At 51.9% G+C, this 25,635-nt stretch overlaps 10 protein-coding genes across 10 annotated transcripts; 3 read left to right on the top strand and 7 right to left on the bottom strand.

The window, feature by feature from the left end:
* Positions 1-168: 168 nt before the first annotated feature.
* On the bottom strand, positions 169-1,423 carry J7T55_007566 (uncharacterized protein; the record flags this gene model as incomplete). Its single annotated transcript, XM_053134851.1, has 5 exons — positions 169-521; positions 581-926; positions 986-996; positions 1,109-1,283; positions 1,355-1,423. The coding sequence occupies 5 exons, from the start codon at positions 1,421-1,423 to the stop codon at positions 169-171; spliced, it is 954 nt and encodes a 317-aa protein (XP_052987359.1).
* Positions 1,424-2,861: 1,438 nt separating this feature from the next.
* On the bottom strand, positions 2,862-3,946 carry J7T55_007565 (uncharacterized protein; the record flags this gene model as incomplete). The annotated part of the gene is made up of 2 exons (XM_053134850.1): positions 2,862-3,695; positions 3,758-3,946. 2 exons carry the CDS (start codon positions 3,944-3,946, stop codon positions 2,862-2,864), a joined length of 1,023 nt encoding a protein of 340 aa, XP_052987358.1.
* A 1,271-nt stretch (positions 3,947-5,217) lies between these two features.
* On the top strand, positions 5,218-6,829 carry J7T55_007564 (uncharacterized protein; the record flags this gene model as incomplete). The annotated part of the gene is made up of 2 exons (XM_053134849.1): positions 5,218-5,419; positions 5,487-6,829. The coding sequence occupies 2 exons, from the start codon at positions 5,218-5,220 to the stop codon at positions 6,827-6,829; spliced, it is 1,545 nt and encodes a 514-aa protein (XP_052987357.1).
* A 393-nt stretch (positions 6,830-7,222) lies between these two features.
* Positions 7,223-7,909, bottom strand: J7T55_007563 (uncharacterized protein; the record flags this gene model as incomplete). The annotated part of the gene is made up of 1 exon (XM_053134848.1): positions 7,223-7,909. The coding sequence occupies one exon, from the start codon at positions 7,907-7,909 to the stop codon at positions 7,223-7,225; it is 687 nt and encodes a 228-aa protein (XP_052987356.1).
* A 1,183-nt stretch (positions 7,910-9,092) lies between these two features.
* Positions 9,093-11,491, bottom strand: J7T55_007562 (uncharacterized protein; the record flags this gene model as incomplete). Its single annotated transcript, XM_053134847.1, has 2 exons — positions 9,093-9,828; positions 9,882-11,491. The coding sequence occupies 2 exons, from the start codon at positions 11,489-11,491 to the stop codon at positions 9,093-9,095; spliced, it is 2,346 nt and encodes a 781-aa protein (XP_052987355.1).
* A 1,931-nt stretch (positions 11,492-13,422) lies between these two features.
* On the bottom strand, positions 13,423-16,305 carry J7T55_007561 (cytochrome P450 oxidoreductase; the record flags this gene model as incomplete). Its single annotated transcript, XM_053134846.1, has 8 exons — positions 13,423-13,867; positions 13,971-14,468; positions 14,528-14,977; positions 15,041-15,188; positions 15,412-15,448; positions 15,511-15,702; positions 15,845-15,874; positions 16,204-16,305. The coding sequence occupies 8 exons, from the start codon at positions 16,303-16,305 to the stop codon at positions 13,423-13,425; spliced, it is 1,902 nt and encodes a 633-aa protein (XP_052987354.1).
* Positions 16,306-17,024: 719 nt separating this feature from the next.
* On the top strand, positions 17,025-18,841 carry J7T55_007560 (uncharacterized protein; the record flags this gene model as incomplete). Its single annotated transcript, XM_053134845.1, has 2 exons — positions 17,025-17,221; positions 17,275-18,841. 2 exons carry the CDS (start codon positions 17,025-17,027, stop codon positions 18,839-18,841), a joined length of 1,764 nt encoding a protein of 587 aa, XP_052987353.1.
* Positions 18,842-19,344: 503 nt separating this feature from the next.
* Positions 19,345-20,619, bottom strand: J7T55_007559 (FAD/NAD(P)-binding domain-containing protein; the record flags this gene model as incomplete). The annotated part of the gene is made up of 1 exon (XM_053134844.1): positions 19,345-20,619. The coding sequence occupies one exon, from the start codon at positions 20,617-20,619 to the stop codon at positions 19,345-19,347; it is 1,275 nt and encodes a 424-aa protein (XP_052987352.1).
* A 1,220-nt stretch (positions 20,620-21,839) lies between these two features.
* On the top strand, positions 21,840-22,829 carry J7T55_007558 (uncharacterized protein; the record flags this gene model as incomplete). Its single annotated transcript, XM_053134843.1, has 1 exon — positions 21,840-22,829. One exon carries the CDS (start codon positions 21,840-21,842, stop codon positions 22,827-22,829), a length of 990 nt encoding a protein of 329 aa, XP_052987351.1.
* Positions 22,830-22,956: 127 nt separating this feature from the next.
* J7T55_007557 (cytochrome P450) lies at positions 22,957-24,825 on the bottom strand (the record flags this gene model as incomplete). Its single annotated transcript, XM_053134842.1, has 4 exons — positions 22,957-23,393; positions 23,478-24,077; positions 24,152-24,215; positions 24,460-24,825. The coding sequence occupies 4 exons, from the start codon at positions 24,823-24,825 to the stop codon at positions 22,957-22,959; spliced, it is 1,467 nt and encodes a 488-aa protein (XP_052987350.1).
* Between the last annotated feature and the right edge of the window lie 810 nt (positions 24,826-25,635).

Below are 25,635 nucleotides of genomic sequence, written 5' to 3'. Positions count from 1 at the left end.
ATGTCAGAGGCTTTGCCGTCGAAGCTTTACCTCCAGCTCCTGGTTGGAGAAAACCCCTAGATATGGCTTCTACACACCCTCTTCAACAATTATTGGAACAGTATCACGAAGAGGACTGCACCAGCTATACAGCGTGATTTGTTCAAAAGTCATTTTTGCAGCTGTCGTCTATGCAGCCATGAAAGCCAGACCAGATTGGATGTTGACCTTAAGATCCTTTACTGCCACTTCCAACAGCTTCTTCTCGTCTTCCGACACAGCACCAAAGTCCAATGCTTGCTTAGCACCCTTGGGGCCCAGCTCGATCTTGACAGCAAAATAATCGACTCCAAGCCTCGCGGCAATCTCTTTGCCACCTGGCACACCGGGCAGGTAGACGTAGGCCTCCTCTGTGACGGGCGTGCCCGCCCTGGCCGCCAGAAGAGCCTTGACGAACCTGAATCCAGCGTAGGCCATGCAGGTTGTTGCGCTGCCAGCGACCTGCTTGCTTTGCACAATCTCGTCGCCACCAAACTGAACCCCTATGCTAGAGTCAGCATCCACAAACATCAGCCGTCGACGAGCTTCGGATTGGACATACTGTGGATAACCTTAGCCAACGTCTCAGCATCGACATCGACCTTGGGCTCCGATTGGCTGTAGAGCGGCAGGATGGTGCCACCGCTGTGGCCCCCGACGACGGGCACCTTGAAGTTCTTGGGATCGGCACCACCGCCCAGAGCGTGAGCGATGAAGGTCGAGGCTCGCACAACGTCGAGTGTCGTGACTCCGAAGAGGCGGGTTGGGTCAAAGGCACCTTCCTTCCGGAGGGCTTCGGCTGCCACGGGGACGGTCGAATTGACGGGGTTGGTGACGACGCAGCTAATCGCATGGGGGGACGTTCTGGCAATTTCGGTGAATATGTCGCGGATGATGCTTGCGTTGGTCTAGTGGCGTGTTAGTGCGTTGCTTGGATTAAGTTTATGTGGATGCAAGAAATACTAACCTTGAACAGGTCTAAATGGCATGTTCAGCATGTTTATTTATGATGTTGTATTGGTTTCGATACTGAGCCAGGTAGAGACCTAAAGGAGAGCACACTTACCATCCCTAGTCATGCCAGGCTTACGCGCGATACCGGCTGTGACAACAATGAAATCGGCCCCTTGCAACGCCTTCTTCAGTCCATCGCCTTCGACAAGGTAGCCAGAGACCACGGCCCTGGTGTCGATGTGGTTCAGATCCGTTGCAATACCGGGGGCATGAACGAGATCGTAGAGGGAGATCTCGTCAAAAAGGTCACTCTTCCAGGGTGCCGTGTCAGTCAACGACTATCTCGGCTGTACTGCTACCTCATCAGGACATTGCGACTCACAGTTTTGCATAGCAAGCTCAGTGGTGTGCCTATCTGGCCCGCGGCACCGATGAGTGCGATCTTAGTCATCTTCGAGGCTGGCGTGGGGCTGCTTATGGATCTATATCTTGAAGTTCCAATGCGGCAAGCCTGATAATCGAACCCATATCACTTATGTACGCAAAGACTCCAGAGTGTGGTGAGGTTTAAAGGGCAGAGCTTCCCCGTCTCAGGCTCCACAGTATGTATTACCGAGGACGGCACCGGAGGCGGCACGACTTGGGCGGCTAAAACTTTAGCCATCTTCATGGCTCCGCCATCGCGAGACATGGTTCTTCATGCAGCATAGAGCAGACACGCGGCCGTGGTTCCAATGGTGCAGGGTGCAATAGTGTGAATGGCTACTAGCGACCGCCCCGGGCCAATTTGTTGATGCAAATAAACTGATTTGGCAATCATTACCGGTGTCTACCATTTGCTCGCAGTTCCGTAGGAGCCTCGCCCCTGGTCAAGCAGGTGAAATTCGCGTCAAAACGTCATCACTACTGAGCATCGTGTGATTGAAGCTAGGTCTGATTTGCGAGACGAATTACACTGGTTACCTATTCAACCGCCCAAAGACTATGAGGTAGCGCCACGAACCAACATGGACGGAACCAATGAGGACTGACTGACTGTCTAAGTATTTCGTTCCGACCGCACAAAATAGGCAGTCTACAATAACCAGCTCACAACAAGTAAATCTTATCTTGACATCTGTAGCTTGACGACCTGAAAGGCAACATATCGCAAGCATAGTCTGATGGCAAACTCGTAGTGCTTAATCTGTGATCCTCATCGAGAACGCATGGATTGGTCAAACAAGGAGGCCTGTGAAGTGCACTACAGCCTATACCTACCAGGGGGAGGGGGGGTTTTTGATTGGGTCACGCAATGCACACGTTCTCGCAACGATGTTGACATTAAATCAAAAATTTAAAAATGATAACGAAATGCTTACAAAAGACTAAGAAATACTTGTCAAATGAAAATGGAATCAAAAGGTTGTGTCATATCAATATAATGTCAAGGTTGATATCATGTCAGCGCATGTCAAGATCGATATCATGTCAGCGCATGTCCGTTGAATTGAATGTTATAAGATTTAAATCCGGTCCTATTTTTAGATATTTCCGTAGATCCGTAGACCCTCCCATAGTATATAGTCAAGCTTAAAGATACCTGATAAGTAGTTGGGTGGGTGACGAGTGATATATCATTTTTTTGGTTTTGATGTTGTGGTTGACATGGTGTGACATGATGTCGTGGTTGACATGCTATCAACCACGACATCATAAAGACAGAAAATCTTTTTATAATCATATCAATTGATTGATTTGATTTCAATACTATTGCGACATGCTATTGCAATGCTTTTGTAATACATTCAGAAACCCCCCTTCCCCCTGGTAGGTATTTCTATCTGATGTTCTAGACATGTAGCGCAAGGAGGGACACACTGCCCATGACTTCAATTCAAGATCTTGCTCTACGCTGATCCGTTTGTCTGTTTTGACTGCAACTTGACGTGTTCAGGAACCGGAGACAGAAGTGGTTCGCCGAGGACGGCCCTTCTGGCGTTCTCCATCGCCCACGCCTCCATCTTGGCCAGCGTCTCGGTTGTGTGCGTGCCCAGATGTGGCACCATCAGTGCCCGTTCTTGCCTCAGCAACTTCTCGTTGATGATGGGCTCACGCTCGTAGACATCGAGGCCGGCCGCAGCGACTTTGCCGCTCTCCAGGGCGTCGGCCAGGGCGGCTTCGTCGATGATAGCGCCTCTGGCTGTGTTGACGATGACTACGCCGTCCTTCATCCTGGCGATCTCGTCTGCCCCGATCAAGTGCTTGGTGCCGGCATTCAGCGGCACGTTAACACTGATGATGTCGCTCTCGGCCAGAAGCTTCTCAAACGACACGTACTCGGCGCCGGCGGCCTCCTCTTCCGACACTGGCCGGCGGTTGTGATAGCGCGTGACCAGTCCAAAGGGGTCGCTACGCTTCTTTATTGCGCGTCCGATGCGGCCCATACCCAGGATCCCAAGCACCTTGCCCTGCGGATCGTGGCCAAAGTCTATGCCCTTCTTGAAATTGCCAGCTCTCAATGACGCTAGTGATGGGTTGAGCTGCCGCAGCGCTCCCAGCAGGAGCCAAATGGCCAAGTCGGCCGTGGCTTCGGTGACGGCATCCGGGGCGTAGGTAAGCGTGATCCCCTTCCTGAGACAGGCATCTGGGTCGATCTGGTCGTAGCCCGCGCCATTGTGGCAGATGTGTTTGCAGCTTTCGGGCAGGTGCTGAATGAACTCCTCGTCAAACTTACCGGCAACCTGGTTTGCACTCTGGTTAGAACTGCACATCTGCCTTTCTTGGGGATAAGGACATTGCATACAGCGCCACTGGCCGAAGTTCTATATATGACGGATATGTCCTTGTATTTGCCCTCGAGGTCCTTGAAGAACTCATCTCTCGACTTGCTCGTGACCACTTCTGTTCGCGCAACGTCTTGCAAGCTCTCGTAGTAGGCTTTCGCATGCCTGACGGGATTGAAGAAGAGGATAAAGGGCTTGGAGGACGACATGGTGCTGATCTGGCGGATGTGAGGTCTTACTACTGCCCTGTATAGCATATGTTTTGGGCTGGAAGATGATGCGCATCACCGGCTATTTGGGGTTTCCCTTTGCCTTGGCTTCTTTTCTCCTTTCGACGGTGATATGCCTCCGCGCATGTGATGAAATAGGACTCAATGGACTACCGTTGTCGGTTCTTCGCCCGCTCTATCAGCCTCCGATTGTTCCTATGTGAAAATCGTCCGGTTCGGGCCAACGTTGAGGGGATCTCGCCGAATCGGTTACGGCCGGCGGCTAAGGTTTCTGCCGGACCTCAGCTAAGATCATCAGCAGCGGGGAAACACCTGACCGTTGTCTCAGCCCAGGCCCCTGGCAGTGCTGATATAATTGGGGTTTTGTTGTTTCTCAGAGCAGAAGGGGAGGTCTGCCTCAATCCTGCAAGTCACACCAACAGTAAGTATCAACACAGTAAGACATGGCTCTTGCAACAAATATTTCTCATTTTCACGACAAAAGTAGTTTCTAAGGAGTAAGATAATGCTGAAATATTCATTAATATGGATTGTTTTGAACCACAGTAGACAGATGTAATTTATCTTCAAGCCTCTTGTTTTATCCAACGCATATTGACTTGCATCAGCACTTGTATTCTCTTCTTCAGATTCTATGAGAAGAGATCAATCAATCTATACAGGCCCATCTCTACCCCAAATTCAAAGTAGCGGGTAGGACATCAGGCCATCCAGCGCCACACAGCCCACCCCATCAATGTAGAGACCCGGGAATTCTTGCTGTGAGATGAGGACTTTCACTTTCCCCGGAACCAGGAAGCTGCCCATACCATCACGGGCTCCACGACACAGGTGGGGCAGTCTGGGGTAGATAGCCAGGTCGTGCTGGATCAGATTCAGCTTGACCCAGCGAGAATGCGACCCTTCCCCGTGGGGAAGCACCATACGAATCCGGGGGTGACCACTTGTCAGACCAGTCAGACGAATTCAGTTGGGGGTACCATGGATTCTTGCTGTTCCATCAACTGGAGAAGATAGCAGACTGCAAGCTTGACTCCCGCATAACGTATATAATCGACTCGAGGACTTTGGCTGTGCCTGTGGCCCTTCTCTTGTTTGTACGATCCTCCAACGAGGGTCTTTTGACGAGTTAGAGCCCTCACCATCTGTCCTCGTTAAGGATTACATTGAATTTCGCTGTGTCGTTGTGCATCATCCTTCTAGTCTTGTTCTTTTGAGAAACATCCGAGCAACGTTGGCAGCCAAGCGCCATGGCTATCTTTGGCTTGACAGGCGAGACACTCGCCATTGTCCGCATTTTCCTCGTGGTCGTCCCTGCATTCTGGCTCTTTGGATACAACCAATCCAACCTTGGCGGCGTGCTGGCCTATCCTTCGTTCACAAAATACTTTCCTGAAATCGACTCTACCAACACTGAGGGTGCCCAGGAAGCCCAGAATGCCAAGTTGGAAGGTGAGAAACGCCTTGGTTCCTGCGTCGAACTCAACTAGAATCTGTATTGTTGACTTTTGACGAATAGGGACCGTCGTAGCGGTCTACACCCTCGGCTGCCTCATCGGCGCTCTTGGCATTGCCCCGATCGGAAACCACCTCGGCCGTCGCAAGAGTCTTATGGTCGCCGCCGTGGTGGCCTCGATCGGCCTCATCTTACAAGCGTCAGCCCATAGCCTTGCCCAGCTGGTGGTGGGCAGAATAATTTCCGGCGTCGGCAACGGCGGCGTCAACTCGGTGGTCCCAGTCTGGCAGAGCGAGTGCACTAAGCCAAAGAATCGAGGAAAGAACGTTGTGGTTGTGGGTATCTTCATCACCAGCGGTATCGCCCTCGGCGGCTGGGTCAACGTTGGCCTGTCGCACGTTCAGGAGCAGGAGATTGCCTGGAGGCTGCCCCTAGCGCTGCCGCTCATCTTCACCTCCATGCTGCTTGCCTTCACTCTGTGCTTCCCTGAGTCGCCCCGATGGCTCATCAGCAAGGGCAGGATTGAAGAGGCACGCCAGAGCATGAGCGAGCTGAACAGCGGCAAGCACGCCGAGCCCGAGTCGATCGACGCCGAGATCAGCCTCGTCCTCAGCGTCGTCCAGCAAGACAGCGCTCAGTCCGAGCTCGGCTTCCGCGACTTCTTCAAGCGTGGGCCTCAGCGCCTCTTCTACCGGCTCTGCCTCGCCATCGCCGTCAACTTTTGTGCCCAGATGACAGGGGCCAATGTAATTTCATACTATGGGACTAGGATCTTTAAGCAGTCTCTCCACATGCCCGCCTCCAAAGCCGCCCTGCTCAACGCCGGTGTCCTCACCTGGAAGATTGTCGCCGCTACCTCGGCATTCTTGACTGTGGACCGCCTCGGCCGCAAGCCCCTCTTCATGATCGCCTGCGGAGGCATGTCCCTGTCCATGGCCGGGCTGGCAGGCACCGCCTGGGCCATCGACAACGCCCACAAGTTCGGGGCGAGCGTGGGAGCCACCTTCTTCCTCTTCCTCTACATGGCCTTCTTCCCCCTCGGCTTCGTTGGCGCCAACTTCCTGTACAGCGCCGAGATTGCACCTCAGGGCCTGCGCATCCACCTCGCCTCTGTCGGCACCGCCACTCACTGGCTGTTCAACTTTGTCATTGCCGAGATTACCCCCGTCGCCTTTGTCACCATCACTTGGCGCTATTACATCGTCTATGCTGTCATTGGCGCCTTCTCAGTGCCCCTCGTCTACTTCTTGTTCCCCGAGACCAAAGGCTTGTCACTCGAGGATATGGACCGCCTCTTCTCGGACCCGGCTCACTTCTGGGAGGTCCCGTCGTACGCCAGGAAGCTCAAATCAAGCTCGGCGGCTCAGATCGAGAACGAGGGCAAGGTCGTCGAGACTGTGGAATAAGTCGAGATGGCCTCGTACGACCGGAAGTAGGTGTTATGCAATGTGATCCGAGACCACAGCCCCATTTTTCTGTGTTGTGGCCAGCCTGGAGCTATGTTGTGTCCGGAGAAGCAAGTATTAAAAAAGAGTTGTCAGGATGCTTATATATAGATTGTGTACTACCAGGTTTTCAGATCAGTTAGGTAGTTTCATGGCTTGCAGGAAGGCGCGCTGGGAGATTTGTCCTGCGAAGTCACCACGCTCTGGCATTTCGCTCGTGAGGTTTATTTCTAGGATTCTTCTCAAGACAAACTATGAGACTTTTGTTGTTGCGTCGAAAATCTCGACAGCCTTTTCCAATCGAAATTACTACTATCGACTTCACTGGCCACAGTGGTCTTCATGATCTGCTTCTCACCATAAAAACTCCTTCTGGAAATCTGCAGGGAGAAATGTGCTCGTGACCGGACTCGGCTGGTCTGTCCTGGCCCCCGAATGATGCGGCGCGTGACTGTCTCTACATCCCACCTCGCCAGATGTTGGTTGGACATTGGTAGCGTGATGTTCGACCTGGAAGGTGCGCTCCCTTGTATCAGGGGCTGCGGTCACTTCTCGGACCGGACATGGGGACTGATTGCTCTGGCCAGACATACCGCCACACTGGGACGGCAGACTGTCATCTTCGACAGGGGCGTCTTCCTCTGGGCCATGTGCGCTCGGCGGCCCAGGCAGCTCGGGTACCGCCGTGCGAGACTGCCATGCTCGTACATCCTCGAGGGTCGTCAGGGGATAGAGCTGCCAGACGTCAGGGTCGGCATTTTCTTTATCCTGTGAGCTCTCCGGCGTGACCAGTGGGGTTACGCCACGGACCGATGACTCCAGCTGCTCGTCTGATACATAGCTGAGGACGCTACGCAGCAAGGTCTCGGTGTGCCGCAGCCTCGACTCAAGCTTCCTTATGAAATGCTTTGGGAGTCCTCTGCAAAGATTGACCCGCCTGATTAGCGCACTGTTCCAGTAGGGTGGCCGGGGGAAGGGGAGAGGAGTGTGGAGGGGATGATTTTGTTGAAATATGCCTACCGTTTCTGTTGCCTGGGCCATTCGCAACGGAGCTTGGAGTGTCTGCATTGGCCACAAATCGGTCTTGCTTGGAATATCAAGCACTCAGCGATTGCCCTGCTGAAACGCTACAGTACGGGGTTTTTTCTTTAGAACTCACTTCTCACCACTGCACTGTACTCACGGGTAAGTAAGATATTCGTACTACTGGCAGCAAGGAACATGCTATCCATCTGCCCCTTTCGATGAAGTAGATGAAACCAGGCGAATGAAGGCACTCATGTGGGGTGAATGTACGCAGGGGCGAGGCGTACCTTTCGCTTTTTGGCGCGGCACACGAAGCAAGCTCCGCCGATCCGAACCACGGGGCTCTGGCTAGGAGTAGTTGGCGTCCTATCCATTCGGTCGCCTCGGGAGATCTTGCTTGTGGAACGAGATGATGACAACAACAGGCGGGAATAACTAGCCGTACTGAAGCGAAAGAATCAGGATCACGGCTTGGTCTTGCCGACAGGAAGTGGTGGCGACGGGATATGAAAGGTGGGGGACAGGGCGCAACCCGCTACGGCTAAATCATTTGCCGCTCTGGGACCGGCGAGTCAACCGCCGCATTGACGGGCCCCTGGACTGAGCTACAGTTCCACACCTGGCTGGCAGCAATAGCGCATCAAGCGCATCAAGCGCATCGTGCAGCCAGTCCAGCCCCAGTTGATGAACGCCGACTGACAGCTATCACAAGACCTCCAGATAAATCCAAAAAGGCGACGACGATTGTCCACCATGACCACGAACAAGACCCTTGTTGGCACTGTGGCTGACCAAGGACGTTGGTTGTCCTCAGCTTGATGGTCCTCACAAGCGTGCCGTCTGTCCTGCTGGACCCGGCTGTCTCCAGCTGCATGACCGGGCTAGAAGACGTCGGCTCCTGGCGCCAAAGCGCTGGTGGGAGTGTGGTATGGCTGGGGCTGGGGCCGGGGGGGGGGGGGGGGGTTATGGTGTGAATCCAACACCCCCGTATGGCTTGCAAGAAGCCACCCGCCTCCTCGGCTCTGGTATCGCGCGAGTTGTTGAGGCAGAGGGCATTCCTCGCAGCAAGCCTTGACGGTAATTCAGCGGCATGTCTCGAGGCTATCAACGCGCCTTGTAGCCAGTTGAGGATGTTAGGATCACAGTCCACACCGACTGCAATAACTGCAGATACTCGTAGCTAAGTGTGTGACTACAATTAGAGAAATCCGCCGCGCCAGGCGAGATTGTCCTGGTTAACGACATGGAGTAGCGACTCCCAGGTGACGCCACCGAGTATATCTGGCATTCCGCCATCCCAGTTGCCCGCGGCAGGTCCTCCCATCCAGCCGTTTTCATCGCTTTCAAAACCCGGGGTAGAGAATCCCATCACATCCAAACCCCGAGCGTTCGGCGTGACAGCGATTGGAACATCGTGGGGAGGTAATGGAATCTGCTGTTGTTGGTGCAAAGGCGGCTGGTTGAGAGCTACAGCCTCGGCCGATTGCCCGTCAGAAAGGAATACCGAGTCGAGTCTGCCGGCAGGATCGTTGACGACAGAGCCTAGGGCAGCCGCCTCGCCAGGCCCCGGGGCGCTGGTCTGGTCGGCATGTCGCCTGTTATCATGCTGGCGCCCATTTGGCTGTGGTTGGAGATCGCCCGGGTAGAAACCGGACGGATCACCCGCCTGTGCATCCGGGTCTATCCGTCTCCTCTTCGAACTTCTTCTTTGATCGGGAGTTTGTTGCCCAACCGCTGGTGAAACATGTCGGCCGATGGCCTGGAAGCTACTTCTCGGCGTAGAGGTCGGTGCTCTATGGGACGGACTGTGGAGGAGCGTGTGCCTGTTCAACCGGACAGTTTGTTGGAGATCAGACAGGACAATATGACAGTTCCTCGCCAAGGGCCAGCGGCTCGACATGCTAGACAGTACGTCCAGGCAGAGAGCGATTTCCCTAATGTCCTGTCAGCGTGTGCTGTTGCCCGGTCGGTGAGCTTTTCTACTTACCCTTGGCCCTTGTCCGGAGGGTAGAGTTGCAGGTGACAGGCAAACGCAAGTATGATGCCGGCCATCCAAGCTGCGGACAAATGCCCCGGCCAGAAGAGCGCATACCCTGCGCTGCGCTGCTTTCTCATATTCAGGATAATGTCGCGCGATGAGCCAATGCATATCTGCAGTGCAGACTGAAACTCGGCAGAAGACGGCTCCAGAGACAGCCACGGACGGTGTATCAGGAGACGCAGCTGGTGATGCAGGAGATTGAAGAAGGCCGACGCGCTGAAGAGCTGGCTCTGCTCATCTGACGGCTTATCCGTCTCCGCGACGAAGCCAAAGTCCTGCAGCTCGGACGGCAGCGAGTTCCACCACGCGTTCATATCAGTCCGCAGGGAAAGCACCGTGCTAGGGTCTATGGAGCGGATGTGGATGGACTTGTGGAAGAGCTCCAAAGCCCTGCCTAGGAGGCGAGAGTACTCGACCTGGCAGAAGAGAATCAGATGGCGGCCACACTGTTGGCTCGGTCCGTCGAGGGCTGACCCTCCAGTTTCCTGGTCGCCTGCTGGGGTCGAGGAAGCGTCTTGGCTAGGCTGGCCGTTTGACGCCGCTACATGTGAGTTTTCTGGCGGGTCATGGGGCGGGAAGTGTCGATGATGAAGCTCAGGCCCGGCGAGGGAGCAGACATCGATATCAGAGTCCTGAATCCCCAAGGGGTGCCCGAGAGCCTGCGAAAGGAATCTATCGAGGACGTAGATGCTCCAGAACAGCCTCTTGCGTATGTCGCAGTCGTCGGCCGAGAGCTCTCGATATCGGACGGGACAGCGGTGGAGACCCGCCAAGAAGATGGCGCGTGAGAGTAGGCCGGCGACGACCACGGCGGTGCGGAGGGACATGCGAGCCACGAGAAGGAGCTCGGCTGCGAAGAGAGCTTGGATGGAGATGATATCGCCCTTGGCAGCGAGGCCCAGGAGATAAGGGAGAACTCGAGAGGGCTTGCCGATCCGTGACGCAGCCGGCAGCTCCACGTCGCTATGGAGGCTCGCCAGATTGAACAGGCACTGTAGGATGATGACACGGGCAAGGGGCAACACCAGCCCGTTTGGAGCATCCTGTGTGACGGCCGAATACGACGGCTCCTCGTCTGACGACGAGTACAGCAACTCGAGGTCCTTGCCCAAGGTGGGGCCATGGAGGAAGGGAAAGAATCGGTGCCAGGTCTGGAAGTAGATCATGAACAGCTTCCTCGCGACATCGCGCGGCGGAGGTCGGCCCAGATCCACCGGGATGCCGGAGCCATGCGGACTGGCGGCGCCCGGCCGAGGACTTGGCGCCCGTGATGGTGCCGTGCTGGCCTCGCCGGGCCTCCTTGTTGTGGAGCGGCCGTCGTCTTCGTCCGCAACAATGCAATCCTCCGGGGACGGGTTGTCCTTGTCCTGAAAGACAGACGAAAGGCGCACGTCGGCGTCGGCAAAGGCCCGTCGCACCGTGTTCACAAAGTAGACGCCGCTAGAGCTGCCGATGAATTGGCTCCGGCCGTCGCCAGAGGTCCGCAAAGAGCCGCGCTCCTGCACTTGCGGCGACAACGACTCGTCACTGGTAGAGTACACCGACTTCCCCGTCATTGGTCTCCTGGAATGTCAAAACACTCCCAATTCTTATCAAGTTCCTTTCATGCATGGAGACGCTTCGTCAGAAGGTTCGTGTGCGTCAATCTAGGTTGCAGTTGGTGAGGTTGCATCGTCGTCCGCTTGATGTTTCCCCACCTCCCTAGCGGGATTTACTGCACTGCCAGGGTCTATTTTTTTTTCGAAGAGAAAAGAGTTATCATTACTGGCCTACCGCGTGTCCGTTACAAGCCGATCATTACCGACTTGGCACAGCGATTGTTCACTAGCGCATAGGTGTGAACTTTTCAGTGACACAGACTTAAAGGGAGACACGACCAGTCTTCACCCTCATGAACACAAACATGCGGCCGTCCGTTGGACACACCCGTTGAGTACACTCTACCATGCTCAGAAAAACTGACATAATTAGTGCTCCAGTGACGTAGTAGTCCGACCCTTAATTCATGCCGAGCCTCAACATTGAGCTGATTTTAACCGCCAATGGTCTGGGCTGAGGGCGGAGGCGGGCATTTCTTCTACCGGAAACCTATTCACCCCGAACCGACCGAGTGGCCACGGGTACCTGGGCGCTAACTTATTTACCTCAACGCAAAGCAAGATCAGAAGACTAAAGCTGCGCTGAATTTCGTGACAATTGTGTGTAATACCTGTGACACGGTCTGCGATGCCGCTTTCGTGATTGGCCATGTCAGCCGCGCCGCAGTGACAGCCTCGTAGGTCCTGGGAGGTACCTGGTAGGAGAGCCCTATGGTACTTTTCCCAACTGCCGGACTTCAGATAATTGATGCCTATCCCAAGTACATCGTCGACGCATCGTACTTGGTGACATTTCCGTCCCAGCCTCCCCTTCTATCTGGAATCCACTCTTGTTCATCAGTTTGCCTGGCTTGTGTCCCCCCCGTAACAGTTGACGTGTTGCCTTCCGATTGATGCATCTTAGACTCAGGTGTTGCTTTAGCCTGAGCTAATTTGCTCGCTTCAGCCTCACTCTGAATACTCTCTGTAGTTTTTGCAGCTGGTTCAGGCTCTTCGAGTGGCTGTGGTGGGGGCTTGTTGTCGAAGTGTTCAAGTTGTGAATGTGTGACAGTTCGGAATTGGCATGGTGTGCCGTAATGGATGCGTCTGGCCGTCATCCTGATGGTTGTGTATACCTGGGTAGGTATGGATGAAAGTATTTTGGCTTGTAGGAGGGATGATGATTTGTGTTTGATTTGTGGCGGGTGAAGTATTGGTGGATGAAGTCTTGGTAGATGGTCGCAAATTGAACTGTGGGGAAACTTCGGGACGGATGCTGGGGGAGGAGAACTATATTTAAATGCGAAGTCAAGTCCACCATGCTAAAGAGGAAGAGGTTCCAAGGCTAGAGGGAGCTAGCAAAAGCTCCGGGACTGGTAGACTTAGCATTTCCAGGTGGCTGTCAAGGTGCAACTCAGAATCATTCAGGACTCTAGGAATTCGGATTAATGAGCTAGTGAATCATAATTAGTTATTGTTGGTGGCAAGCTAGAGATCAACAGCAATTTCATTTACCGCTCTTGATGCTTATTCTCCTCAGCGTTGCCACTATTCCAATCAAAGGGACTGGAGCCAACTTCTGAAGACAGTCATCCTTCACCTGCAGCACTCCGGACTCTAAGCAAAGTGATTCTACGATGTTGACAGGTACCACTTCCACATGTACCACGAGATTTGCGATCAGAGAGCGTAACAGTGTGATTCAGAAACAAAAGTTTCCTGCTTGGTGAACATGTTACGGGACTGTTTGATAGAACAAGCGACCGAGCTACATGACTAGCGCTGCTTTATCTGGAGGACAGAGCTCCACGATTTAGTGTTAATTAAGACATTTGAAGCCACCGTCATCGTCATTTAGCTACGACGTGGGTGCAGATAATCTTTTTGGATGCTCCTATCTCCAAATGCTGTTATTGATGAGCGACTTGGCTCTGCCCCCCAGCTGCCGTTATGTCCTCGCTCGAGATCTCCATCGCCTTCCCAGGTTCCGAGAAAAATACGACCCATTTCTTATCATCCCGGGGAATGAGCTCCACCTTGACATCTTGTTTAGGCAAACGAAACGCAGCATTGGCCTCCTTGTATCCCGCAGTTCCCCAGCCACTGCTACCCACCGGCTTGATATCGAAGCGTAGAAGTATAACGCTGGCGAAGGCAAGGATCTCCGTGGAGGCGAAATGGCGGCCAGGGCAGAGCGTAGCTCCGCCACCAAATGCTCGGAACGCCACTGGATTGTGTTTCTTGGTCTTGGTTGGCTCTTTCACAAATCGCTTATAGTAAAATTCATGCACATTATCACCCCAAGCAGGTAATGAGCTGTGTTGAACAGTGCTCGGGATGAGGACCGTGTTTCCCCTGTATGCGTTAGTAAAACTGAGGTCTCCCGCAAGGCTTTATGTTGGCTTAAGCACCACGAGCATAGACTCCTTAGTCGTGTTAAGAAGATACTGTGACTTACTTTTTGAGAAGATACTTTCCGCCAAGCACGTGGTCTTCCACGACTGCGCGGGCAGACATGCCTATGCTATGGAATCGAAAGGCTTCTTGCATCGTCGAAGCGAGAATAGGACATGAAATTTTGATATATGCAAGATCCAGACGGATCTCCCCGTCCTTCTCACTTGCAGCCTTAGACAACTCTCGACGGCAGTCGTCCAGTGCAACTGGGTCGGAAAGCAAGTGGTAGAGGGTCCAAAATGTTGCCGGCATCGTGTTACTGACAAGTCCAATTGAGCCCCCTGCTTCCATTCTTGCGACATCTCTCATTGGTATGCCAAGCTTGGAAGGGTACTCGTATCTGTTGCGCGCGTAGACCGATGAGCCCTCATCGAGACCGCCTTCAGTGTAGTACTTTACAAAGGCCTCAGTCAGGACATCACGCGATCGGAGGCTATCCCTGGCTAACAATGAAGGCATAAAGCCTGTGATGAGTGTAATCAAGCCAGCCTCAAATTTGCTGCACTAATCAGCACATCTAGTCATGAATGATATTGATCGACCAATGAATTCACGTACTAATAAGCGTCCCGGACGGCGGGGTTCTTGAACGGGTTGAGAGGTCCGTAGACCGCATTTGTCGTAGCCAACATAATCTCCTGTGAAGCCCATGCGAACAGGTCAACAGTGGTGGGCTCCTTTCTGACACATAATGCCTCCAGAGACTTGTTGAGGATTTGCACTGCTTTGGCATTTAACTCGTCAAGATTGGGTCCGGGAGTTAGACCTTTGCTGGTCTCTACCGTGATTTGATGCACAAACCCGTGGTTCTCAACAGGATCTTGGCCCATGATGTCAAGAGCCTTGCCACTGATGCCCATGAAATGCGAAAACACCCTGACCATGATTGGAGAAATGGACAGCGTCCGGACTTGACGCTGCAAGACAGGGATGAGAGCTGTGTCATTGATGACATAAAGACGTGATCCTGGAAGTCGTAGTGTGTATATGGGCAGTTGATATTTGTTTCTGATGGGAGTCAGTGAGCTTATCCAAGTACATCTGTAGAGTCCTCATCTCTCAAGACCTTACCTCAAATGACTGTGAAAACTCGATGCTTTGCTGATCATGCCGGCTATTGGAGTAAGGAAGGGGAAAACGTCCTCTACTGAAGGCGGCTCCCTTGCATCTTGGGTGAAGCGCAGCAGAGCCCAGAGAAAGAAGTAACCTCCAAAGAGACCTGCCACCACGACTGTCAGATTGGAAATCATTTCAATACTTGCGCGGTGTCCCGGTGGATCTTCAGCAAGAAGAAACCAATTGAACGCAATCGTGTTATCAAAGGAACGACCGAGACGAATGCCGGAGAAGTTTAATAGGTGGGCGAATTTTGGAGGGTCTCTAAAAGATGTTGTGCGAAGTCAGGAAAGGAGAGAAACAACCAGCCTTTGTCCTGCCAATACTGCCCCGATCAAATGTCGGATTCGCTATGTCTGTGGACTATGTAACGCTGGCGGGAGGGGTCTGCGCCACCAATCATTGCAAATCTTTTTGTATCTTACCAGAATCACCAGCGTCCAAGTCCCCTGTTCACCAATCCGTGCCGCGTTGGCGGTATCTTTCCGAGGCCCAGACCTGGAAAGTAGAATGACGCTTTGAGTGGGTCCGGCTAGCATTATGTAGCGGCCAACAGGAGCAGCTAGTCCACTGATGTAAAGGAAATCTCGTAATGATCTGGCTGTTGGCTCGAATAGCTGAAGATTAACCCACATCCAAATGCTTGCGACCGAGTCATTCGCTACCGGCGACGTTCAAGTCTAACTGGAGGGGCGCGTTGGGAGGCACACATGTGGCACAGCATGCTCTTAGCCGCGCAAGTTAAATCACAGCACAGACAGTGAATGATGATATCTTGATAGCCGACTCCTGTAGTACATTTTGCATCGTGCATTGTGCGCCATAGCGCCTACATGGGTCACCGGCATGGAATACTTCACGATATAGTGTTTCATAGCATCGTGGTATCTTGCGGCAGATCAAATAGATGGAAGTTTTCACTAAGTAATGTTTTGAGTTTAGTATCTTTTGTGGAGTTCTTGATGATAACAGTAGATAAATGCTCTCGTTCGATGCTTACGCACATTTTCCAATTTCTTCATCTTCAACACAAGACATTTCCGGTGACACAATATTGCCCATATTCCTCACTTACGCTATAGCGGCGATATCACAACCTCTAAATGAACTCCATGGACTTGCATGAAGTCCCAGCCATGGAGCCGCCCGCTGGGGGTTGTGCCAAACTTCATCAACCGAGTGTCACTTGCCCTGATCTGTCTGAATGTTATTGTCCCCATTTTGCTTTTGATGTTGTTATGTTTTCTCTGGAGATATCCCGGTGCTCTTAAAAACTCTATCAAAAAGGCGAATCAGATGCTATCACATTTCGTCTAATTCTGCAAAAGTAAAGTTTGATAACTTTCCCAGGCGAGGAAATGCCTGAGCTAGGGAACACGATAGTCCTCTCTACAATTATCGAAGTCATGGATCAAAATGCCAAGGGTCTTGTGCTGAGACTAATTGGTGATCACGGAATGTGCGCTTTCCACTCCGAACCGCGAGGTTTGGGAAACATCACATACCGCAATAGGAAATCTCCGTATTGCTTAGCGATCCCAGGAGCGTCTGCTAAGTTACGTGTTGCTAGGCTGATTATGCTAGTGGCTGGCCTGGGCTGACGTGGCTGACTGGGCTGACTGGTAGCGACCGTAGCAGTAAGTATCTCCTAAGTATCTCGTCTTAGCGGGTGCCCTGAAGTAGTCGGGACAGTCAGGCAGAATAGCTCACTACCTGATTTGGAAATACGGGCTGGGTGCATGGCTACGTTTCACAGCATCCTCAAATTCGTCAAGCCGAATTGACGATAACACCTCAGCCACCAGCGACATTAAAAGAATGTACGTCCCCTCGTCATATGATTTATGTCCTTCTATAAGTATGATCAAAGTGCCCCTGTTCTCAGCTAGAAAATCAGTTGCAGCATTCTGGCGATTACTTGGTCTGATCCAACAACATCATGTTCCTGCCACTGCAGTTGCTTTTGGCCTTCCAGGCTCGCGCGCACATTGTTCCTCCCACTTCTGCAAACACATCTCCTGTTGGCATTGTCTCTAAAGACATCGCAGGCGCCGATGCGCTCGACGAAGTTGTGGCTGCCATGGGTGGTGTGGAAGCCTTGAATAAGATCGACTCCTTCACCTACCACGCAAATGAGTGAGTCAAGCAGTACAAGCCTCATCGAGCCAAGTTACTAATGCATTCCCTAGTATTTACCGAAGCGCAACTTTGACTCAGACATACAATCTTTACTCGTTGGATCAGTCCGTTGCCTCTGCAGGCTCCCAAATTATATCATTTGAGGGCAATGGCACAATGCTCAAGTCGCGCATCGATCGCGCATACATATACAACGAGTATTGGACCTGGGCATTTCCTGATCTACAACCAGGAGTGAACATGTCGCTCATTGTGCGTGACGATGCCGACCAGTACGCCTGCTTTGTTCAGGGCCAGAACAACTTCTTTTCACCGAATCTTACATTCGCCCAAGGTTATGCTGACGCATACCTGACCGACTACCTCATCCACCAGACTCATCAATTTGCGATACCGTGGATGGTACAAAGATTCATGTCTGATAAAGCAAAAGTTCAAGCATACGAAGTTTGGGATCCCTACAGCTCCGCCATGTACATCGCCATTACGCATGGCCAGCTCAACCTTACCATCCTCGTCGATAATACGACGAACCTACCACACGCTATCAGATCGACCGAGGACCATCAAATTTACGGCCCGTCGACGAGCGACCTGGTCCTCACGGGATATTCAAACGTATCTATCGGCGATGACGCGTACTTTGCTCTCCCCCATCGCTTGCAGACCATCTACAACTCTCGATACGTCCTTGAGGATATCCTTGTAGACACCATCACAATTAATGATCGATATCCGGACTCATTTTTTGATGGTCGTGCACCACTTCCCAACCCGGAGGACCAATCTCAGAGCGGAGGTATGACACCAGCCAAGCCTATACAGAGCCCTGAGTATCCTCGTTCGGAAGTCCACGAGTTCTTCGAGACTGGTCTCTGGGGTGGACCATTTGGCGATTTTTTCAATGCCACCGATGTTGTCGTAGAGTATCCGGACCCTACATTCACAAAGATTATGTACATCTATGTGGGCTTTCCGGACTATGTTCAGCTCCTCGTTGAGCATACCGATGGGTTCATCATTACGGACGCCCCAGCTCATAGATCGACGATCATTCTGGAGTGGTTGCAACAGTTCAGACCGGATAAAATCATTACGCACGTCGTTCCGAGTCATCATCATCGCGACCATGCCGGTGGTGTCGGCGATTATGTCGGGGCTGGCGCGACGCTGGTCGTACCAAAGGTCGCGAAGGACTTCTACAACCAGACTGGTCAGCAACTTAAGATAGCACTTTACGATGCCGAAAACCCATTCGTGCTTCGTGACGATGAAGTGGAATTCCGTTCTTTCTGGAAGGAAAACAATCCGCACGCGGAGGACTGGTCTTTCGCTGTTGCAACAAGAGCGCAGCCAAAAGACGGCGACGTGTTCGCCCTCTTCAACGCCGACGTTGTAAATCCAGGAACAGAAGCCCTGCGATGGGATACTGGGTCAGCAAGGGATTTCTTGATCGAGGCTGTTCGCGCAAACGTTCCTCGGTCAGCCATTCTCGTGGGCGCCCACGGTTCCACCAACAATGCCACAAGCACTTGTCAGGCGCTCGTTGAAATAGCTCGGATTGTGGGCTTTGATTATCCATCTTTGAATTCAGCAGACTGGGTGAGAGCACAATGACCGCAATTTTGACATTTTGGTTATTTAAACGTTCGTTGGATAAAATGGGAATGGTGATAAAGTCAACATGCCCTCGTAGACAGCAAGTATAGAATCGATCGTAGTTAGAAAGCGGGCACGGGTTAGTGATTGATTCCACTGCGGACAATTCTCCACTCGTCCAACTCACCAGCTCTGAAATCAAGTATACCACGAACATATAGACTCGATAGATCTGCGGACGGACCCGCACAGGCTCCCGTAACCACGGTTTCAGACGATCGACGAATAGACCTTCGTTTGCCGGTCGGAGTGCTGGAAGATATGAGAAAACGAGAGACATCGAAATAAACAGTTGGGAAAAGAGAAAGGAAGAATGCGGTCCTCGAACGACTCGTTCCATACACACAACAGCTTCAATTTAGGAAGACTACATGGTAGATAGCGATCATAATTTAATAAACTAGTACACATAACCTTACCCTGGCGCACGCTGCACCAGTGAGTTTCATTGTCCCGTTCCCTTAGGCTCCCTCCACAGCTGCCTTGCCAATAGTCCTTCGCATTATAAATTCAGATGCCTGAGCCGCTCTGAGAACCGTCCTCAAGGCGTGTCGCTGGAGCAGACCTGTCGAGCTGGCGCTCTCTGCATTGCGCCTAGATAATGCGACCGCCGCATTTGCATACTCGCGCATTCGGTGTTCATAGAAGCTGATTGCATCCTCCATAGACTGATCGCGTTGAACACATTTTGACAAAACTTTTGTCAGCAGCTCCGCATCGCGTAATGCAGTATTGGCACCCACGTCAGCCATCGGAGTCATGCTGTGTATAGAGTCGCCAATGAGGGTAACGTTGTCTGCTTTCCAGTGCCCGAGATGAGGAGCCGAGCGCAGGTCTATTCGAGTGACCGTTTCAGGTTCGGTATTCTCAATAATGTGTGCCACTTTTGGTGACCACTTCTGAGTACCGTCTTTGGCGCTTGCGAGCAACTGACCTGCTGAGAGCTGTCTCAACGAGTCGTTCGTGCCCGACTTTGGGACCACATACGCCCAGACCACTGACTTTTGCCGTTTTTGATCATTGTTGCGGGCGCTCTGGTCCTGTTGGGCCTCCCATGACGATACGAACATCCAACCCTTTCCTGCAGGGACGATGTTGTTCAGTGAGCCGTCTGTGAAAGCTTTGGGCAGCCGTGGAAGCTCGTCGTGCCCTGGCATGTACCGGCCAGCAATGGCGTTGATCCCCAGATCAACGCGATTCACAGAGGGAAGCCGCTGCTCTCTGACTTTGGATCGGCATCCGTCGGCACCAACAAGTAAATCACCGTCCACAAAGCTACCACCCGTGAAGTGTACCCGAATGCTGCAATCATCTTGATGTTCATATCGAGCAAATTCCCTGTCCCATTGGATGATATTCTTGTCCGAGGCTGATAGCCCATCCAGAAGAATGTCACGGAGCTCGATGCGTCCAATCCCACGCCGCTCAATCTTGTCCGACGCCTTCCCATTCAACAAGGCATCATCACGCTCTGCGAGAAGACCAAGGCTCTCGTCTCGGAAAAACATCTTGGTGCCCGCAGTGGTGCTCAATTTCTGAAAGTGCTCCCACTGTGCTCTAGGTAGACAACTCTGAAGAGCTATCCTGCCCGGACCGTTGATATGGATACCGTATCCGCTCAGACCTTCCTCAGGAGACAATTGCTTCTCGAAAACGAGTATCTCGATATCAGACTTGCATAGACCATTTGCAAGACAGAGACCGCCGAGGCCGCCGCCAATGATGAGGACCCTCATGCTGGACTGAGGTACACAATAGTTTCAGTTGCTTCGGATGTACTGATAAGCGACTGCTCTAATTCTTGTCGAGAGACTTTATGCCAAATCGTGTGGAATGGCCAACTGGACGTCGTGTTATCTTGGGTGATGACCTTTTATACTCAGTACGTTGGGGATGTTCGAGACCCATGTGTTGCCTCGAGTCACAGAATCGATTATGACCGAGAGCGAGGACAGGAGCCTGGTCGGCCTTCGGGGATTTGATAGTATGAGCGAGAGTTCGTCTAGACAGTACACAACTTTGAAAGATGAACAGTAGTTAACAAAGTATCGTTCCCTTCTCCATATTCAGCAGTACTTTGTAGGTACATCTCCAAAATAGCAAGCCCACTAAAGCAGTCAGCCGTCAAAACCGGCTAGGCCACTCAGACATCCTTGTATACGGGTGTTTCCTCAAATGGCGCGCTACTGCAGAAGGTGCGCGGCGCTTCAGAAAGAAAGCTGCGTCAAATGACATCAACACGATGCGTGAGAAAACATAAATGTATTCAGAGCCTTGTTTTGTTTTGTTGAAAGTATGGAAAACCTTGAACTACTAGACGGTAAGTAAACTGATCACCGGGGAACATATGACTTCAGAAGTGATTTGGACTACCAGGTAGAAGAGCCGTTCACTGCGCACTGAAGTAGGGCAAAAGGAGGAAGCTAGCTAGCCTCAGCTAGGCCCATTGTGGGCAAACTGAAATGCTGACTGTAACTGCGGCTGATTGGATCGTGTTGGTTCGCACCATAATGTTGCGGCTGAGCAACTTCAAGCACATCCCGCAATTACGTTTACGCACTTCAAACCTCTCGTGAAACTTTCCGACAACAGCATTCACACTTAGTGCTAACGATGCAATCCGTCTTCAAGGTTGACTTGGGCCGGCGGCGGGAGCGCCCCTTCTTTACCAGACGAGCGCACAGAAAATCCCGCGGCGGCTGCGTGGAATGCAAGAGGACAAGGTACAAGGTATGTGTTTTCGTGACGCACTTACTCTATTGAAAACCGTTGTATTTCCGCGGATGCTCATAAACGGTAGTGTGATGAGTCAAAGCCGAGCTGTGGAAGGTGTTTACGCAGTAATCGTCTTTGCGTCTATGCCGAAGCCCAAGCATGCATCCCTGCCAGGAATTCTTTGCAGCCTACTATACGCCCCGAGCACAGCGACATGGTTGTGCAACAAATTCAAACCAGTATGAGTATAACTCTTGGTTATTCCAACGAAGAGAGCCCACCTGGCATGCAAAACGATGCCAGTTTCCGGGCCTTGCAGTACTTCCACGCTGCTACCGCCCGCACGCTTGGTGGTAGTGCCATAGCACAGGTGATCGAAGCAATTGTCCGAAAGACTGCGGGAACTACACCTTATCTTCTACACATGGTTCTTGCCGTCTCGACAGCTCATTTCAGACGCCTGACATCAGCACATAGAAGTTCGAAGAATTTGCGGTGCCTTAGAATCACAGAAGCAGTGCACTGGCAGAAGGGGCTGCAGCTCTACCAGAAGAGACTCTCTCTCGCCGCATTCGGCCACGAATTCGACTCGATAGTCGCGACAACATTTCTTGCCATTCTCTTCACATTCGCAATGGATGACGAGGTGCCTTCCGATGCCTATACCGCATCCGATGCCAGGTCCCGATCCCTTTCATTCGGCCCATGGGTAGCCATCACAGGGTTTCGGGCTCTGAATTGCGTTCGTGGAGCACTGAGCCCAGAATCTGCGTTCTCACCAATAGTAAATTGGACTCATGATGTCAATGAGACTCTTGAGACCGTCTCGGGTGTCGAAGGCATACCAGCGGCGTTTACGGAGCTTTGTGAGCTCACTCCATCTTCAAACGAGTCGAACAACCCCTATTGCAGAATTTTACATCTTCTCGCACCATTGCTGCAGATAGAAAACAAGGCTGAGAACACGACGAAATTGCTGGCATTCATCGGTCGAACATGGGTGAACCTGCGACCCTTGCTGGCGCAGAAGGACACTCGGGCGCTGCTCCTGCTGTCATGGTGGCTGGTATTACTGGAACATGTAAATCAGTGGTGGGTGGTCACAAGGGCTAGGACGGAACGCAAAGCAATCGTGGAACACTTGTCGACGTGTTCGGACCCAAGGGTACAAGCCCTACTAGTGTGGCCAGCTTCTCATGGCTCTGTCGATTGCTCTTGGATCTGGACATAATACTGGTAACATAGCAACACCAACCAATGCACAGAATTAAAGAAAACTTATATTTTCGATTGCAAGCAGCCGACAATCATGGAAAACATCACAAGTAAACTACACAGAATCTCCGCCAGGACATCTTCTAACAATTAAGCGCATCCAAGTCGAGTTCCTCTTTCCGTCGCCTCATCAAAAGCTTCCCGCTGGGATCGGGGATCAAAGACATACCAATGGCGAGGATCTTCGGGTCATCACCTTTGGGCAGCTTCCAATCGTATTTCAGCAGGAGGTGACACAACGCGATCTTGATCTCGTTGGCAGCAAAGAACCTCCCGGGACAGGCGTGCTGCCCATGCCCAAAACCGAGATGCTGCTCACTTGTGCTGACCAGATGCGCCATCTTGTCTTTTCCAGGAACGTCCCTCATGCCCAGAAATCTGTAGCCATCAAACCTATTGGGTTCATCGTAGTACTGTGACTCTTGCATGTGGGCACTCGAAACCAATATTCTTGTGCCCTTACGGACGACATAGCCATTCGACAATTTGACATCCTTGAGTGCCTTTCGTCGCCAGGTTGCTTCGTAGTGAGAAATTAGTGGTCAGCTGCCTCGTCAAACCTTCCTTATAGTCGATACACGGAGCTGTGGGTCCTGTAACGTACCCAAGAGAACAGGCTTCATGCGCTGCGCCTCTTTGATGACACTATCCATCAACTTGAGGTCGTATAATGCCTGTTTGGTGAGACCATGCGATCCGAGTACTTGGATGACCTCCTCACGGAGCGGTGTAAATAGTTCTGGGTGACGAGCGACCGAGTACATAGTCATCTGTAATAAGTCGCTTGTGGTGTGGATGGCGACAATGGAGAGTGTAATTTGCGCAACCGCCGGATCGTACGCGGTCGTGTATTCCTGCTCAAACCATTCAAGCGAATCATTGTATACTGGTGGCCTTCTCCCTTGCGCCATAGCCTCGGCTTTTCGCGTTTGGCGCTGCTCAAGTAGTGGTTTGAGGGCTCGGCGTGCTGAATCGAGTTTCTCGCGGACCTCTTTAGCCTCTGGCATAAACCAATGAACCAGAGGACGAAGAGAGCGCGGCCAAGCTCTCAAATTATCGCCGTATGTAAATGCCGCGGTTGTATACTCTGATGATGCTTTGATCCATTCTTCGTTGCGGCAAAGCTCTTCGCCTATAAACACCCGCGAGGACAGGCGAGCGATGAGGCTCAAAATATCGCGCGAAGGAAGAATCTCATGCCATTCTATTGACATTAATCACCAATGTCAGGTTAAAAGCGTATGTCACTGGGTGTCCGATAATGCCATAATTACGTACCAGTCGAGTCAGTCAAACCCTGCTGAAGTGCTACAGTTGCTTCTTTCGACAGAGGCATCGTAAGCTTAGCTGTTGTCTCCGATAATCAGTGCTCGCAATCCTTGAGAAGATTTCAATCGGGTTTTAGGTTAGTGACTTGCTAAGAGCTTTTGTCAGGTTCTTCATCACAACGGTTGTAATTTTATCGTCCGACTTGAAAGGTTCCCATCCAGGTACATAAGCATGAGAATCCTGTGAAAGTGTTAATATTCTAGCCAGGAAGCTCACTCAAGTGGTGTCTCATCAAAGGTCTCGACAGATCTACTTACGTCTTGGGCGACCTTCATGAAGTCCAGGTCGGGATGACTCTTCAGTTCGTTCACAAACTCTGGAGGCAAGACTAGTGCCTCACCCCAATCAGTGTAAACCCTGTACGGTGTCTCGGGATACATTGATCTGCCTTTGGTCATGACCTCTTTGCTACCTGTCATGAACCTGTTCACGGAACTCAGATGAGAAAGCTCCCCACGCTTTTTGGGATTCAGAATGGGTGCCGCATGGCTGCTTTGCTTGTTAAAGTGATATAACACCATGATAAACAGCAACAAAGGAGCCACGTATGACACATGGTGCTCGAAAGGCGTTGTAATGGACACAGGTCCAATGCCTTCCTCGAACTGCCACCGAAAGGGCATGATGGGTAAACAGCTGGACACAGGAAAGAAGAGGAAAGAGCAGGATTTGTAAAGGACGAATTCCAGTAGTAAGGCGTCGGCGTTGACAGGCAGAACATCGTCCAAGTGTTAGAGAAGGGGTGAGCCTCTATATATACCTACTCAGTCTACATTGCTGGGACAAGTCAAAACACGGCCTTTGACGGTCTTTGACAGCAAATACATCTATTACCTCACTGGAAATTCAGAGCCGTTGCGGTGAGCCAATATTCCAACAGCCACCCAATTGCTGACCACATCTGAGTCCCGTTACAGTGGGTCGTTATTCACCGGGACCGTCTCGGCGCCGTGTCGTAATCGTAACCGTGTCTCGGAGTCTCCAGAATCGGGGTCTCACTGCAGCCCGCGGCCCTTTCCGGTTGGTGCTCTGCGCTATAATGTTGAAGCCAAGCTGTATTTCACGGTATTATCTGCGACGATCACGTCTGACCCAATTGAGAAGTTGAGGAGTGGTCAAGGCCAAGCCTACCTCATGATGTTCTCTTGCAGAATGTTCCGCACAGGCCATGATTGTCAATGTCTACTTTCCACCATTGTCTGTACATGTGCTTCGGAATCCGAGTGACATATGCCGAGCACACCAAATTCAGAATGAAGAACCTACGTCATTGGAACATGGTAGTCCATTGATGAAACGCATTTAATCTAATTACATTGACCTGTCACGTATCGTTAAGCAATTGTTTTTCACTCGCTGGTTCTGGGACGGGCTGCCCTTTCTAGATTATCGTGTCCTGTCAGTGATGATGGGCGGACTCTCCATTCTTGTGG

Source organism: Diaporthe amygdali (genome assembly GCF_026229845.1).
Source record: "Diaporthe amygdali strain CAA958 chromosome Unknown NODE_49_length_293705_cov_63_570957, whole genome shotgun sequence".
NCBI classification, from domain to species: Eukaryota; Fungi; Ascomycota; class Sordariomycetes; order Diaporthales; family Diaporthaceae; genus Diaporthe; species Diaporthe amygdali.
Note: the sequence above shows the minus strand (reverse complement) of the source record. Positions and strands in the feature narration are given on the sequence as shown.